Raw genomic sequence first — 15,859 nt, forward strand, 5'->3', positions numbered from 1 at the left:
AGAAAAAAATGTTAATGTTATTGCTTATTTCTTACAATGTTGAAATTAAGTGGGGGAAAAAACCGACACGACCAATAAAAATAAACCAATTCTTGTTTACCATATGATGATGATAGGTGACATTTTTTAAGTGGCAGTGCTTTTCGCAAATGCCAGATTGCGAGCAACCCCTGCTCTTTCAGTCAGTGTACAGCGTGCGCTTTGCACAGAGGAACAGAAGCCTACTTTCTGCTAGCTAGCTGCATTTAATGTAGGTTAAGGTAAAAATCGTAGCAAAGCAAAGCAGTTAATTAAGTTTGTTGTTGTGAAGCAGTAGGAGGAAGAGAATTCAGCTCGAGTTCAGCCGTCATTCTGACCCCTGACACGTACTCCTGCACCAGTTTATCCTCAAGTACCAAGTATTAACGACATACTTGGCTAATTCAGCCCTTTCCCCGTCAAAGGCTGTACCATTGAAAGGCTCTTTTCAAATGTCAGTTGGATAAAACCTGGTATCAGGGCATCAGTGATGACTTACCGACTGAACTCTTGGTCCCTGCTCTCCTTTGAAAGAGAACTGACTGAATTGTTGGACTATAATGAAATAATTTCAGTGTTCAACACCAAGCCCCGTCACCTCCTGGTGTAATCATCAAAAGTAAGCTTATTTACCATTTTGGACTATAGGAGCCTATTGCCTGTTTCAATATTATTGTTTATTGGGTATAGTTTTTGTTGGGTGCACAACTGGATTTCGTGCTGATATTGCTGCGTTTGCTGTGTGTGTGTGTGGCTGCTGTGGCAGGCTATGTTCAAGTGTCATCTTTAACGTTACTGAGCATGTTGGGCACAGGTGTACCTCTAGCCATACGCTTGATTGATAATGCTGTTGCATCTGTCAGTTGTGTGTGTGTGTGTGTGTGTGTGTGTGTGTGTGTGTGTGTGTGTGTGTGTGTCTGCCATGCCAGACGATGCGATGCTGTTAATGTTCGTCTTGGGAGCTGTAACATTACCTCTGATGATGCATAAGCCTTGGTATGATTAAACTGTGGTGCATCCAGGCAAGTTGTAATGGCCTATTTCGGTGAACATATGGGTTTCAGGACCTATTAAGGGTGATTGTTCTTGGATGGAAAAGGCCCACCTGATTTTCTCTGTGCCCACCCACACTGTGATTTCTGCCTATGCTACAGGCCCAAATGCCCCATCTTATATAGCATCGTTAACCCCACTTACCGATTTCCCGTCTGTCTTGGTGTACTGTAGTGTGCCCTGCCACAGACATATTTCCCCGCTAAATAAAGTGGCTTGTGGTGATGAAAGCATAGCCTTGTGAGGCAAGGGAAAAAAGATGAGAGAGAATAGAGAGTGGGTCGGTAAGCAGATCAAAGGAAGAAGAAGAAGAAACGAAATGGAGAGAGGGAGAGGTTCCTAATTGGAGCCACGCTGTCCATTGTGTGTTTCCCGGTGCCGTTATGACACCGCGTGTCACGCCTGATTTAATAACCTGACAATGGAGTTATTCTGCAGGTTTTTAATTTCATGGGGTTTGCCTGTGCATGCGCGCATGTTCGCCTGCGGATATGTGCACGTCTGTCGCTGAAGGAACTTCGAGAATAGTTCACCTCCCGGGCGTGATGTTGCTAGCCTGCCTGCCTGCCTGCGTGCGTGTGTGTGTGTTTGTGTGCACAGGTAGTTAAAATCCCCGGCATTGGCTGATGTTGAACAGCAATGTCGTTTTTATTTTTGAGTAACGAAAGGGCTTTTTGGCACGTTTGCTTTGGGGAGGGTGGCAGCCTGTCCAGTGATGTACACAGAAGAAGAGGGCTTATACTACGAGACCTGCCACGTCCTCTCTGCCTCTCCATCTCACGTTACATCCCCCTCATCGGCGGCCGCTCTCAACACCATGCATCAGCTTTTCCCTCTCCGATCTCTTTTTCCAGCCTTCCTCTCCTCTTCTCTCAGTTTTATTCTCTATTCTCAAAGCTTCACCATCCCCCCCCCCCCCTCGGGGGTAACTGGTCCACGCTGACGGTTGTTGTTAGGACAGTGTTTCTCAACCCAGTCCTCAAGAAACCCCTATCCTGCATATTTTCTTTGCAACCCTGAATAGGTACCTGTTTGTAGTTATTCAACCAATCAGCAATGAATTTCGTCAGATGTTGCACACCTTGCATAATGAAGTGCTGCGAGATGATTGGTCGAGTAAGTACAAGCAGGGCTACCTATGCAGGGTTACAATGAGAATCTGCAGGATAGGGGTTCCTTGAGGACTGGGGGTTGAGAAACACTGTGTTAGGAGATTGAGTTACACGACAATATCAAGCGCTGCTTTTTGTTTGAAGGCTCGGCACAGCAGGTGTCCTCCGCACATTGCCTCTGCCTCTGGGCTGTCTACACCTCTTCTCCCTCTGCCCTGTTTCTTTGTCTCTCTATCTCGCTATCTTTCCATTCACCTCTAAAATCATCTCTCTGATATACACCGTATTTGCAGGTGTTCTCAGAGTTGTTGCAACACACCGGCAGGCACGTTCTCTTGCTCTTTTCTGTCTCTCACAAATTGCGGAAGGGTGTTTAATATGTACCTTGTGCTCAGTCCTGTTAATGAGATGCTTTCTTTCTTGCTGAGGCATCAGACACAAACGCTGTTCAAACAGACCTTTAATTGCCTGTGCCTGTACGCCTGTTAGGGCAGACCTAATAGATAAACCTGATTAGAATTTACCCAGCAGTGTTTCATTAATATTTGCCAAGGTAAACTGCATCCTTGGCTGGATCAAGGGTGATTAAGAGTCACATTCACGGGCCTAGACACACGCACACAAGCAAATACACAGTGACACAAGGTCCACACAGGTGCATATACATATATATATATATACGCAACACGCATGTGCACACACAACGGGTTGCATGACTTCAGATTTTTTTTGAAAGTCGACCTTGACTAATGGCCGATGACGTCATGACTAAAACCAAGGGAGAAGGGGCTACTCGGCAACAAGGGACAGTCTGTGTATGCATACGCTGACAACGGACAGCTCATACCCATCATTATAACGGAACAGGAACAAGTAGAAACAACGACACGTTGCAACCCAGCTGCATCACTGTATGCAACAATAACTTATATGTGCTACGACTCCCATTTAAGTGCGAAAAAAGAAAAATTGAAATGTTGGGGGGGGGGGGGGGAACTAGGGGAGGAAAACAAAACTCAGGCTTAGACATAGCCTGTAAGCCTACTCACTGTCATGGTCCTGTTCAGTCACAGTTTTTGTTTTTCGATCCAGGCTGTGGTGGTGGTGTTTAATAGTATTCCACAGCTTGTTGTAAGATGGGACATCCTAGCCAGGTTCAAAAAAATGCAGTAATTCTATGAAGCCTTCTCCATGTGCTGCAGCTAAAGGCCTAATGTCTTTGACAACGAAAGTCACCAACAAATTGGGGATTTGCAGCCGTCTTATCTCTGTTACAGCAGGGTGTTTGGTGAAGTCGCCGACTGACTGCTGTCGAGAGGATCTGGGTCGTTCCTCAGCAACTAGTGTTAGAGGGCACCTTTTCAGACGAGTGTGTATGGCACTTGTACTTTTGTTGTATTTCAGAATGGACTTGCATATTTTGCAAGTGACAGTGGTACAGGTTTCATCTTGAGTGAAGTATTTCCACTCTTTGTACCGCTACTGCAGGGGTCGGCAACCTTTTGGATGTCCCGGGCCACTTTACAAAGTTAAAATCAGACTTGAGTGCCAGTTCATTTTCATAATGAGCATTTATCTATTTATTTATTTACTACCGCTGCTTATCGCCCCGTCTAGATTCCGCGTGCCAAAAGATCGCTCTACACACAGACACACACTTGAATATTTGTGCAAATGTATGAAAATTACTAGGGCACAAAAGAAAATTAATTTAATCTGACCGATTTAGTGTGACACTTGTTTGTCACAGTATCTGGTAACCACTGCCCTCTTGATTGGTTCAGCTTCATCAGCCTAACTGAAGTTTTTCTCGTGCCATGTTTCAAGATGCTGTTTTACACTTGAAGTTTGACACACAGCATTTCTGTAAGAGAGAGTGCAAACAGCTCGGTCCTTTCCTAAAATAAATCCGAATTCGTTTGTCCCAAGACGGCTGAAAGAGGGGAATATTAGACAACTAGAAGAACCCCGCTACAATGTAGCGGTTTGGTTCTCCACCTGTCTAAATCTCCCTCCTCTTCATCCTGCCAGCTAACCGCCTTCCCCCTGCCCCTAAACCCCCCCCCACTCCAACTCCCTCCCCCCAAATGCTCAGAATCATCTGAAATGCCGAGAAAACTGATTTTTAGCCATTTTTAGAAAATGCATATTTTGCATAATTATGCATAATTATTATAATTATTTTAATTTTCTGCTATTTTTCTGGTCCTCTCTGGAACAATACCTACCACCTCCAAAAAAAATTAGGATCATAAGTGCATTTTTGCAAAAATGTATATTTTGCATAATGCCAAAACTCCCGGAAAAGTTATATAGGTGAAAAAAATCAAAGATGCTCAGAATCATCTGAAATGCCGAGAAAAGTGGTTTTTAGCCATTTTTAGAAAAATGCTTATTTTGCATATTTATGCATAATTATGCATAATTTTAATTTTCTGGGATTTTTCTGGTCCTCTCTGAGACAATACCTACCACCTCCAAAAAGAATTAGGATCATAAATGCTTTAGTTTTCGAGCCCGCTGTCTACACTAACTAACACACACACACACTAACACCACACACACACACACACATTACGAAAATATATGAGTAGATATGATGGGGAGGATGCCAAGCAGTGTCCAGACGCCACCGGAACAGTCCAGGACCCAAGCCACGCGACAAGCATCACCATGTAAAAAAAAAAAACAAGGGTGTATTTTGAGACTAATTAATTCAGTATTATTTTAAATTGAATTGTTCATTTAGTTCACCATTTGGCTATATTTTGTATTACGAATGTTTGTTTAATTTTGCTGGGGAGCGGGACACCTGGAGCGCCCTACTTAGCTTGCTGCCACCGCGACCCAACCCCGGACAAGCAGCTGATGATGAGATGAGATGTTTTTCTATAAATTTATTTCTGATTTTTCCCTGTTTTCTCCCAATTTAGTGGCCAATCGATCCCTATTTTAATTCAAACACCCACCCTCGTACTGCATGCGTTCGCCAACTGCATCTCTCCGACCGGCAGTCTCGAAGTAGACCGCCTCCCCACTTCCGTGACAAGGCGACTCCAGGCCGAACCACTGCTTTTTCCGACACACCCAGAGACGCATTCATTCATGTGACGAACACAAGCCGACTCCGCCCCCCTCCCGAAGACAGCGTCACCAATGATTGCTGCTTCATCGAGTCCGGCCATAGTCGGATCTGACGAGACCGGGGCGCGAACCCCCGTCCCCAGTGGGCAACTGTATCAACCCAAAGCCGATGCTTAGACCGCTACACCACCGCGGACTACTCAGATGAGATGTTTTTAACAGAAAGTATATTACTTTCTTTCTTTTTCGATTGCTCCACATGCCCGTGTTAATGGCCTCGCGTGCCACCGTGGGCACGCATTGCCGACCCCTGCGCTGCTGGCTCCTCACATGTTGATTTCTCTGGGGCGTACATGTTGTTAATGTCATTATCACGTGATCAACAACTAGTCGACGTCAGGCCGAAAGAGTCATCACAGAGCAGTAAAGTCAACAAGTTTACTAGTCTGTGCAACCCCTAGCACACACACACACACACACAGACGTAACCCAACGTGTGCTTATGCTTGTGCAAATTATGGAAGTTAGATGACAACCCTTCCATTAAGCCACTCTCGGATCCCCTCTCCTCCCTATCTTGATTGCAAAGTAATGGTGAAAAATGAATTAGCATAGCAAGTATGCTCTCTCACCACTGGACTGAGAGCAACGATTGTCATTACAGTAATCCACCTCCTAAAGCCACCAAAGGATTATGTCTGAGGGTGAGAGCATAAAGTGTGTGTGTGTGTGTGTGTGTGTGTGTGTGTGTGGGTGTGGGTGTGTGTGTGTGTGTGTGTGTGTGTGTGTGTGTGTGTGTGTGTTTAAGCTTGCGTTTTGGCTTCCAGAGGGCCGAGAAGGTTGGAGTCAGGCGCTTTTGGATAATGATATTAATTAATCTATGAGGGTGTCCATGCAAACCACCAACAGAGATGCTAAAAGGAGGACCAAACTTAAACTATGCACATGGATAGTCAAACACATAGGTGTTCATCAACGTGCATACACTTTTAAGCCTTTAATCACTCAGGGGAATTGGACTGAGTATTCGGGCTCTTTCCAAACATCGCCCTGCTTGCTGGGAGAAAAACTACAACCGTCTTTTTTTTTTCTTTAATAACCAAATTTTATTCAGCGATCTGCACATATGATGATGCAGTGTTACAGATTCATATTTTTCTTTTAGGACAATATCCCCGCCATTATTCCACCTTAGCCCCCAGCAATCCCCTCCCTGCTCATAAAGACAAGATAGTGATAAATAAAATAGCTAAGTAACAATAATAGTAATTGAATAAATTAAATAAATGCAGATGAAAAATATTAAATAATTGTACAACTGGAAAAAAAGGAATGGGCAATTGGTATTACACAAAATCATCATGTCAGCCTAACCTCAAGTACTGCCTGCACCCTGCAAGGTCACAGTCCAAGATGTATGTACCCATACACCGTTACATCTGCATACATATTTACCCACTCATACATACACTTAGTGTACCTACATACACACAACTATATGCATATGCATGCATACACCCCCCCCCAGAACAATCCACAGTTATCTACAGCCAATCTTACTTCCAACACTCTAGCCCATTGGGATAGATTGTATTGTTTCGAAGGGAGAGAGTGCTGAAGGTTGAATGTGGAGCGTTATTGTGCAAAGCTAGCAAACATGTAATCAGCATAATTCAGCAGCTAGACTACTGATCTAAACAAAGCGATCTTCACACATCAAAATCCTGGCTTGACTGCACTGGCTTCCAGTGTCTTTTAGACTCCATTTTAAAGTGCTTTTAATCACATACAAGGCTCTGAACAATGTGGCGCCACAATATATAACTGAGCTCCTTACAACTTATTGTCCAAACAGGCCCCTCAGGTCTTCCAGTCTGGGTCTTTTGACTATTCCAGAATCCAGGTTAAAAACAAAGGGTGGGGGAGTCCGGGTAGTCTAGCGGTCTAGACTACCCGGACGCCCCCCGTTGCCTACCAACATGGGGATTGCCAGTTCGAATCCCCATGTTACCTCCGGCATTCAGACGTCCCTACAGACACAATTGGCCGTGTCTGCGGGTGGGAAGCCGGATGTGGGTATGTGTCCTGGTCGCACCACTAACGCCTCCTCTGGTCGGTCGGGGCGCCTGTTCATGGGGGAGGGGGAACTAACTGGGGGAAATAGTGTGATCCTTCCACATGCTACGTCCCCCTGGCGAAACTCCTCGCTGTCAGTTGAAAAGAAGTGGCTGGCGACTCCACATGTATCAGGGGAAGCATGTGGTAGTTCAGCCAGATTGGCAGAGGGGGTGGAGTAGCGATCGGGACGGCTCAGAAGGGTGGGGTAGTTGGACAGGTACAATTGGGGAGAAAGGGGGGGGGGTAAAAAAAAACAGGGTGATCCAACCTTTGCAGTACTAGGAACAGCCTTCCGCTGAGCATCAGGTCAGCTGACTCTGTTGCTGCTCTTAAAGCTCATCTTAAAACTCACTCAGAATGGCTTTTCCCAATAACTGACTCTCCTTGGTTCAGGAGCTGTTGGTTTTATCTCTTACTGAGTTTTTATCGTGTGTGTGTGTGTGTGTGTGTCTGTGTGTATGTGCACACGTGTGCGTGTATATGTATCTATGTATGTATGTACGTGTATATTATGTGTATGTAGGTGTGTGTATATGCATAATATGCATATGTTTCATTATTTGTCTTTCGCAGTTATCCCTAATTGTTGCTTACGTTTTGAATTGTATTTGTATGTATTTTCCTTAGTTCAGGAGCTGTTCAATCAATCAATCAAGTTGCATTTTATATAGCGCTTTTCTAGCTGCAACAGCCTCTCAAAGCGCTTTACATTTCTGATCAAATCTGAATTTCAGACACCTGTTACGAGCCGTTTCTGTACAATCGCTACTTATTTCGTATGCGTTAGGCCACCGAAATTTTATTTACAGCAATTAAATAATTCACACGTGTATTACAAAAAGATTTGACATGGGCCTTTTGAGACTATTGACATCAAGCATAGTGACCGACCTTAGTCGGTATGCAGATAATAGCTTGTCGACAGCAGTGGGATGGTCACCAGGAACTACAAAGTTATTTTCCTGCACCTAACATGACCATTTCCATTATTACCACGCGGGACTGAATCAGAGCCTCTGAACAGCACACGGGCTTTGCACATTAACACGACCGACGCCGAATGGGTTTCCATGTTAGATTTAATCATTTCAGCGCATGCCAGGCTAACCACGTGCATAAAAATCCGTTGTCACTCAACAAGTCAAACAGACTGACGAGTGGATGACGTTGCTGACTAGTGAGCCACTGTTGCAGCAGTGTTGTCAACCAGCACTTGCTACCATCAACGTTACCGTTGGCCTGACATGATATTTAACATAAAAAGCTGTTGGTTTTATGTCTTTTATTGAGAGTTTTGTGTGTGCGTGTGTGTGTGTTTATTATTATTATGCATGTGTATATATGTAGGTGTGTGTATATGCATATGTTTCATTATTTATCTCTTGCAATTGACCCTAATTGTTGCTTATGTTTTAAATTGTACAGTGCATCTGGAAAGTATTCACACCCCTTCACTTTCCCCACATTTTGTTATGTTACAGCCTTATTCCAAAATGGATTAAATTCCTTTTTTTTCCTCATCAATCTACATACAATACCCCATAATGACAAAGTAAAAAAGGTTTTGTAGAAATTTTTGCAAATTTATTAAAAATAAAAAACTGAAATATTGCATGTACATAAGTATTCACACCCTTTACTCAGTATTTGGTTGAGGCACCCTTGGCAGTGATTACAGCCTCAAGTCTTCTTGGGTATGAAGCTACAAGCTTGGCACACCTATATTTGGGGTATTTCTCCCATTCTTCTCTGCAGATCCTCTCGAGCTCTGTAAGGTTAGATGGGGAGCGTCACTGCACAGCTATTTTCAGGTCTTTCCAGAGATGTTCAATGGGGTTCAAGTCTGGGCTCTGGCTGGGCCACTCAAGGACATTCACAGACTTGTCCTGAAGCCACTCCTTCGTTGTCTTGGCTGTGTGCTTAGGGTCATTGTCGTGTTGAAAGGTAAACCTTCGCCCCAGTCTGAGGTCCTGAGCGCTCTGGAGCAGGTTTTCATCAAGGATCTCTCTGTACTTTGCTCCATTCATCTTTCCCTCGATCCTGACTAGTCTCCCAGTTCCTGCCGCTGAAAACATCCCCACAGCATGATGCTGCCACCACCATGCTTCACTGTAGGGATGGTATTAGCAAGCTGATGAGAGGTGCCTGGTTTCCTCCAGACGTGACGTTTGGCATTCAGGCCAAAGAGTTCAATCTTGGTTTCATCAGACCAGAGAATCTTGTTCTCATTGTGTGAGAGTCCTTTAGGTGCTTTCTGGCAAACTCCAAGCGGGCTGTCATGTGCCTTTTACTGAGTAGAGGCTTCCGTCTGGCCACTCTACCATAAAGGCCTGATTGGTGGAGTGCTGCAGAGATGGTTGTCCTTCTGGAAGGTTCTCCCATCTCCACAGAGGAACGCTGGAGCTCTGTCAGCGTGACCATCGGGATCTTGGTCACCTCCCTGACCCAGGCCCTTCTCCCCTGATTGCTCAGTTTGGCTGGGTGGCCAGCTCTAGGAAGAGTCCTGGTGGATCCAAACTTCTTCCATTTACGAATGATGGAGACCACTGTGCTCTTCGGGACCTTCAAAGCTGTAGACATTTTTTTGTACCCTTCCCCAGATCTGTGCCTCGATATAATCCTGTCTCGGAGGTCCACAGACAATTCCTTTGACGTCATGGCTTGGTTTCTGCTCTGACATGCACTGTCAACAGTGGGACCTTATATAGACAGGTGTGTGCCTTTCCAAATCATGTCCAATCAGTTGAATTTACTACATCCAATCAAGATGTAGAAACATCTCAAGGATGGTCAATGGAAACAGGATGAACATGAGCTCAATTTTGAGTGTCATAGCAAAGGGTGTGAATACTTATGTACATGCAATATTTCAGTTTTTTATTTTGAATAAATTTGCAAAAATTTCTACAAAACCTTTTCACTTTGTCATTATGGGGTATTGTGTGTAGATTGGAGGAAAAAAGGAATTTAATCCATTTTGGAATAAGGCTGTAACATAACAAAATGTGGGGAAAGTGAAGGGGTGTGAATACTTTCCGGATGCACTGTATATGCATAAGTTTTTATGTTTCATTATTTACCTCTTGCGGTTGTTCTCTAATGCCGCCTATGTTTTGAGTTTCTTCACCCTGGAAAGCACTTTGTGCTTCTTGCTTAAAAAGTGCTCTATATATAAAATCATTATCATTGTTATTATGAGGCGCCATGCTCAACATTTTTCTCCCCCAATTTTTCTCTCTGCCCTGCTATAGCTGGCGCTGGAGGACCCCGTGCACAGCGTCTCTCTCCAGCAGTTCGTCTACGAGAAACTGAAGGCCCAGCAGGCGCTGATGGGGGACCAGAGCTTCGGGGTGCTGATGGAGACGGTGGACACAGAGATCGTTAGGCAGCTCCAAGAGTTCCTCCAAGGCCTCTGAATTATGGCAGCCCCCTCTCTCTACAATCCCTCGCTACCTTACACACACGTTTGCCCAAAGCATAACCCCCCTCCCCACCCCCTCTCCCCCTTGTTTTTAAAAACCTAACTGGAGCGGGCAAAAATCTCTGCCCGTCGTCAAAATTTATGGTTTAATTACCCAAACCTCCCCGGCCTCTACCCTCAACGAGCCTTATTTGTATCATGATTTGGTCTTAACAACTAGACCTCCCTATTCCCGACCCAAAACCCACTCTGAGTTACCTGGATTATTTTACAGTGTGTTCTTCCTGTAGAGAGGCTCGCCTTGATGTTTTCTTAAATACTCACATAGTCATCACTTATACTACAGAGCTTCCATGTTTTCTTTTAGTTTGTTCTCTTTCTGTAGTTTTAAGGTTTTGAGAGTAGAATGGATAGAATATGAAAGGGAAGGAATAAAGGTAAAGGGGTGGGGGGGGCGGTGTTGTTAGAGGAATATTGCAAAAGTTATCTGTAGGTGCCAGAGTGGGAGCCTCGGACTATTTTCTACAGAGCGTAGCGGGATTTTGGAGAAACCTAATCTGAAGGACCCGAAGCAGTGTTTACAGAATCTATTATTAAAAGGAGAAAATTAAGACGTGTAATTTTGTATGTATGTAAAGTATGAACAATATTCCACATGACAACATTTAACTTTTCAGTTTTTTTTTTGTTTTTTGTTTTTTTTTAAGGGGAGCATACAGAGAGGTCAAGCTGAAGTGACTACTGAGAGAACGAGAGATATTTCCTCGAGGCAGGGTTGCTGGGGCGGGGTTCATCAGCTGTATAATGGGAGATTTTTATGGATGGTTTGTAAGCGTGCTGCACCACATTTCTATGTGTATATATACATATACTGCTGCTAATTCATGGCGTGTCAAAGCACTTTAATAACCAAAAACTGTTTGGCTTGTTTTCAACTTTTCTCCATCCGCGGTGCGTCGTTTCACATCATGGCGCTGTGGCGGTGGAAAGGCCCCGTGAGCGGTGCGGCAGGTGCGCAACTCCGGCTGAAGTTGTGTCACAAGTCTATTCTGACGAGCGCTCGCGTTTAGCATTTTCTGAACGCCATCACCGAGTGCGGAGCACGTGAAACATCAGATCAGATTCCGCAGGTCACCTCACCATGTTTTTTTTTTTTGTTGGGTTTTTCTCCCCAGTATAACACGCCATCTAATAAGGCAGATGTTCTGACTGAAGTGGTTGTTGCAAGGTCACAATATAATTTGCTTTGGGTTGGTTATGAATCGAAATCCCTCTCTGCGAGGGAATATTTCATGAAGACGTCCCACGCACTGCTGCCTGGAGATTGCATTTGTTTCAATGAGTCATGGATGGGACTAGATGAAGCCTTTGATTCATTTCTTCGACTTGGTGACAGACTGACTTTGTAACTTAGTTTTCCTCAAAGCCCTTGATTATAGCGGAGGTTAGCACACCTGTGACAGGGGGAAAAACCCAAAATTAACAATGAAATATTGACACCCAGGTCCTAGAAGCGACGACTGATAAAGACAGGGTCCACACGGAACTCGAATTTGAAACATTGTGGTCTTAATAAAAACGCTCAATGTGAAGAGCCAGAAGACACCTGGTTTGGGATTAACTTTGTGTCTCCACCCAAAGCTTTAGGAACCATGGCTTGGACCATGAGTTGACGTGCCGCATCGTGAGACACATGGTCGCATGGTCCTCTTCCATAAGGTTTGGTAACCTTCCAGCGAAGGAGATCCTGACTCGAGCTTCTTTGACACTGTGATAGAGTTAAGTAGTCAGAACTAAGGCCTTATGCTTTCAGCCTTACTTACCATTTAAGCTGAAAAGATTTTTCTTACTGTTGTCGTTTATTTTCTAGTTAAACAGTAGGGGATTTCTGTGCTGGTGTTGTGTTGATGAAAAGACAGCAATGATGATGTTTTTGAACAAAACTCTCAGTGGAAACGCGTTTTTTTGGATCCCCGGTTTGGTTAAGTTTTAATGGAAATGAATCTTTATTGCTTTTTCCAAAGCCTTCAATAAATTGCAGTTCTCGGCCAAAAAGTTGCTCTGTGTGCCTTTTATTGTTCATTAGGAAGATCCGTTTGTGAATGAAAAACATGTTTTGATCATTTATTCCGTCCAACTCACCATTCCGTTGTCTTCACAGCCTAACTTGTCAGAGGGGTGTTGTTAGAGCATTTATTCCCTTTTTTTCGGAAGTCGCCTCATTACGTTGCTCGAGTTCACTGATCTCGATTTAATTTTCATGCCTTTATATGACCGACGTTAGCAAATGAGACCATCTGCGAGGAGATTAGATATTTCCTTGTTATGATTTCATATGCCTGTCTCGGGGTCGGATTCCCCCACAAAATCTACAAAAGGGCAAAAACTTAAAAGCTACATTACTTCATCGCTGTATATCCAGCCAACAGCAGTTTTTCCCCAAAACACCACTACATTCTTGGGTATCTGGGTAGCATGGCGGTTTATTCCGTTGCCAAACAAAGCGAGGATTGCCGGTTCGAATCCCCGTGTTACCTCCAGCATGGTCGGGCGTCCCCACCGACACAATTGGCCATGTCTGTGGGGGGGAAGCCGGATGGAGGTATGTGTCCTGGTCACTGCACTAGTGCCTCCTCTGGTCAGTTGGGAGTACGTTCCCCCGGTGAAACTCCTCACTGTCAGGTGAAAAGAAGTGGCTGGCGACTCCACGTGTATCGGAGGAGGCATGTGGTAGTATGCAGCTCTCCCCGGCTCAGCAGAGGGTGTGGAGCAGCGACCGGGACAGCTCGGAAGAGTGGGGTAATTGGCCAGATACAACTGGGGAGAAAAAGGAGGGGGGGGTCCACAAAAAAAAACCGAAACACAACTACATCTCTCACTCTTCACAACAAGTGCACAAGCCTAACATAAGGAGAACGTATATCTTTGGTACAGTGAAGTTCTTATGCAAAACAGTACCATGTTTTTCCAAGTTGTTGTTGTTGAAGTTAAAAAAAAAAGAACTGTTCTCATAGCAGCTTTAAACAAAACTCGTAATGCGCTTAACATACCATTTACTAATTTTTCCAACAGATAAAAACAGAAACTTGAATATCTGGACGGGGCCTTTACGATGTTGGATGGGGCGTAAGTCGAACAGCAAATGTGCAGTCAAATCTGGGCCTTCTGCCCTTGTGTTTAATCCAGCCCCCCGGTCATTCATCTCTATCTTCCTACTCTCCTTCACTTCCCCACCCCACTTCTATTACAGGTTTTGTCAGTGCTGTCCTTTCCATTATAGCCAGATAGGATTTGCCGCCACAGGTTCACTATAGGCTCGCCTTCGTGTTAATTACCCCTCAGAACACGTGAGAGAGGAGAGGATTAGATATAATCCATAACTTCCATGCTCAACTGAATTAGCTTTCTACTAAAGAGTTCATCATTATCTAGTTGGGTGTTTCCTTCTCTCTCTACTCACCTCGTTGGTTTCCTGCAAATCTGGTAACTGTCCAAACCCGTTGATCTTCTCGTCCAGTTATGGACAGTGCATTTTTCAGCGCGTTTGAATCATTGAACATTCTTCATGCATAATAGATACAATTTCTTCCATCGTTAACAGAAAGAAGACAAAGCTGGTAATTCAAAGGAGCTGGGCTCAACCTTCCACGTATTGATAGTGATGCCACGACGAAGCTTGAGTCTCGTTTGGACAGAGCAGCGGCTAGACAACCACAAGGCCGCTGACAACTAAGACAAAGTCAGCTGTTGATCTAATTTCAACAAACTGAACGGTACGATGTGTGGCTGCATTTGCATATGTGCGCTGGGGACAGTAGCGTGTCCGTATTTGCATGCACGCCGCCTATGTGTGTATGTGTGTGTGTATATGTGTGCTCACGCTAATTAAAAGTGACTGTTCCTGTCTGCCTGTGAAAGGCTGTAATTAAAATTAGATGTTCTGCCTTTTGATGAGTCTTGCTGGGTCATATCGTGTTGTTGCATCTGCCACTCAAGCAAAAGTGCGTTAGTGCTAGGTGTGAACAAGTATTGGCATGTCTTTGTGTGCCTCCTCTGCATTTATGTTCAGCCTTAATGTGTTACAGGGATGTGGAAACTCCACTGATTAAAGTGTCAGGCCTTGGACCTCTGATAAATGGCTTTTTATATGCCAAGTTGGACAATTCGGAAAGGACAACCAATAACTTTTCATCTTCCTTACCCCCACCCACTCTATTCGATTAGTATTGATCGTTCCAATATGGAGATGGATTATGTGCTATGGATGAATCATACTATATGGTATTTATATAGGCTTAATGTTATTTGTTTAATCAAGGCCTTACATCAAGGTTAAAGAGTGATACAGGCTTTAGAGCTGCAGAGACTAACACAATTCATTGTGACAGAAGTGAATGGGTGTAATATTCCCAATATTGTTGGAATCACAATAAAATTGCATTAGTTGAGCAACAGTGAACAACTGCATATGACTAAACAGCCTAAAATGTGGCTATCGTAAAGACAGCCACATTTTAGGCATCCGTGTTAACAATGGATTTTTAAGCATTTTTCTTGTGCGTTAATCTATAAAACTGAGAACCTTAGAATGTGAGCAATGGTGTATCGCGCAAGTGAAGCTGTTCCTCGCTAGTGGGCAGAAAATGAATGCATATTGAGTGAAAGGGGGGAAAGAGGGTGATGCAATAAATGAAACAGTCACACAGTGGAATATGGGATGGTCACTGAACATTATGAATCTCCCCTACTTCTTGTCCCAGCTTTATTATATCTATTTTATTCCACTAAGGTAAATGCATTTGTATAGAACATTTCAGCAACAAGGCAATTCAAAATGCTTTACATAAAACAGAAAAGGCATTAAGACAACATGTAAAAGCAACATAGGCAATAAAGATTTAAAAACAAATAAAAAGATAGAGTAAAAGTTACAGTGCGGTGTAAGATGACAAAAGCTTCAAATCTGATTTAATAAAAGGCAGTGGCAAACAGGAAAGTCTTCAGTCTTGATTTAAAATAACTTAGTTGCAGCAGACTTGCAGTTTTCTGGGAG

At 43.9% G+C, this 15,859-nt stretch overlaps 1 protein-coding gene across 1 annotated transcript in view; it reads left to right on the top strand.

Moving 5' to 3' along the window:
* ipo11 (importin 11) overlaps window positions 1-12,849 on the top strand; it is a 388,461-nt gene extending 375,612 nt beyond the window's left edge. The window contains exon 30 of the mRNA XM_056273222.1: window positions 10,637-12,849. Within this exon, the coding sequence (XP_056129197.1) occupies window positions 10,637-10,801 (165 nt within the window). The 3' untranslated portion in view covers window positions 10,802-12,849. The remainder of the gene's footprint in view (window positions 1-10,636) is intronic.
* The last annotated feature ends 3,010 nt before the right edge of the window (window positions 12,850-15,859 follow it).

This window comes from Lampris incognitus, chromosome 1, assembly GCF_029633865.1.
Source record: "Lampris incognitus isolate fLamInc1 chromosome 1, fLamInc1.hap2, whole genome shotgun sequence".
Lineage (NCBI taxonomy): Eukaryota > Metazoa > Chordata > Actinopteri > Lampriformes > Lampridae > Lampris > Lampris incognitus.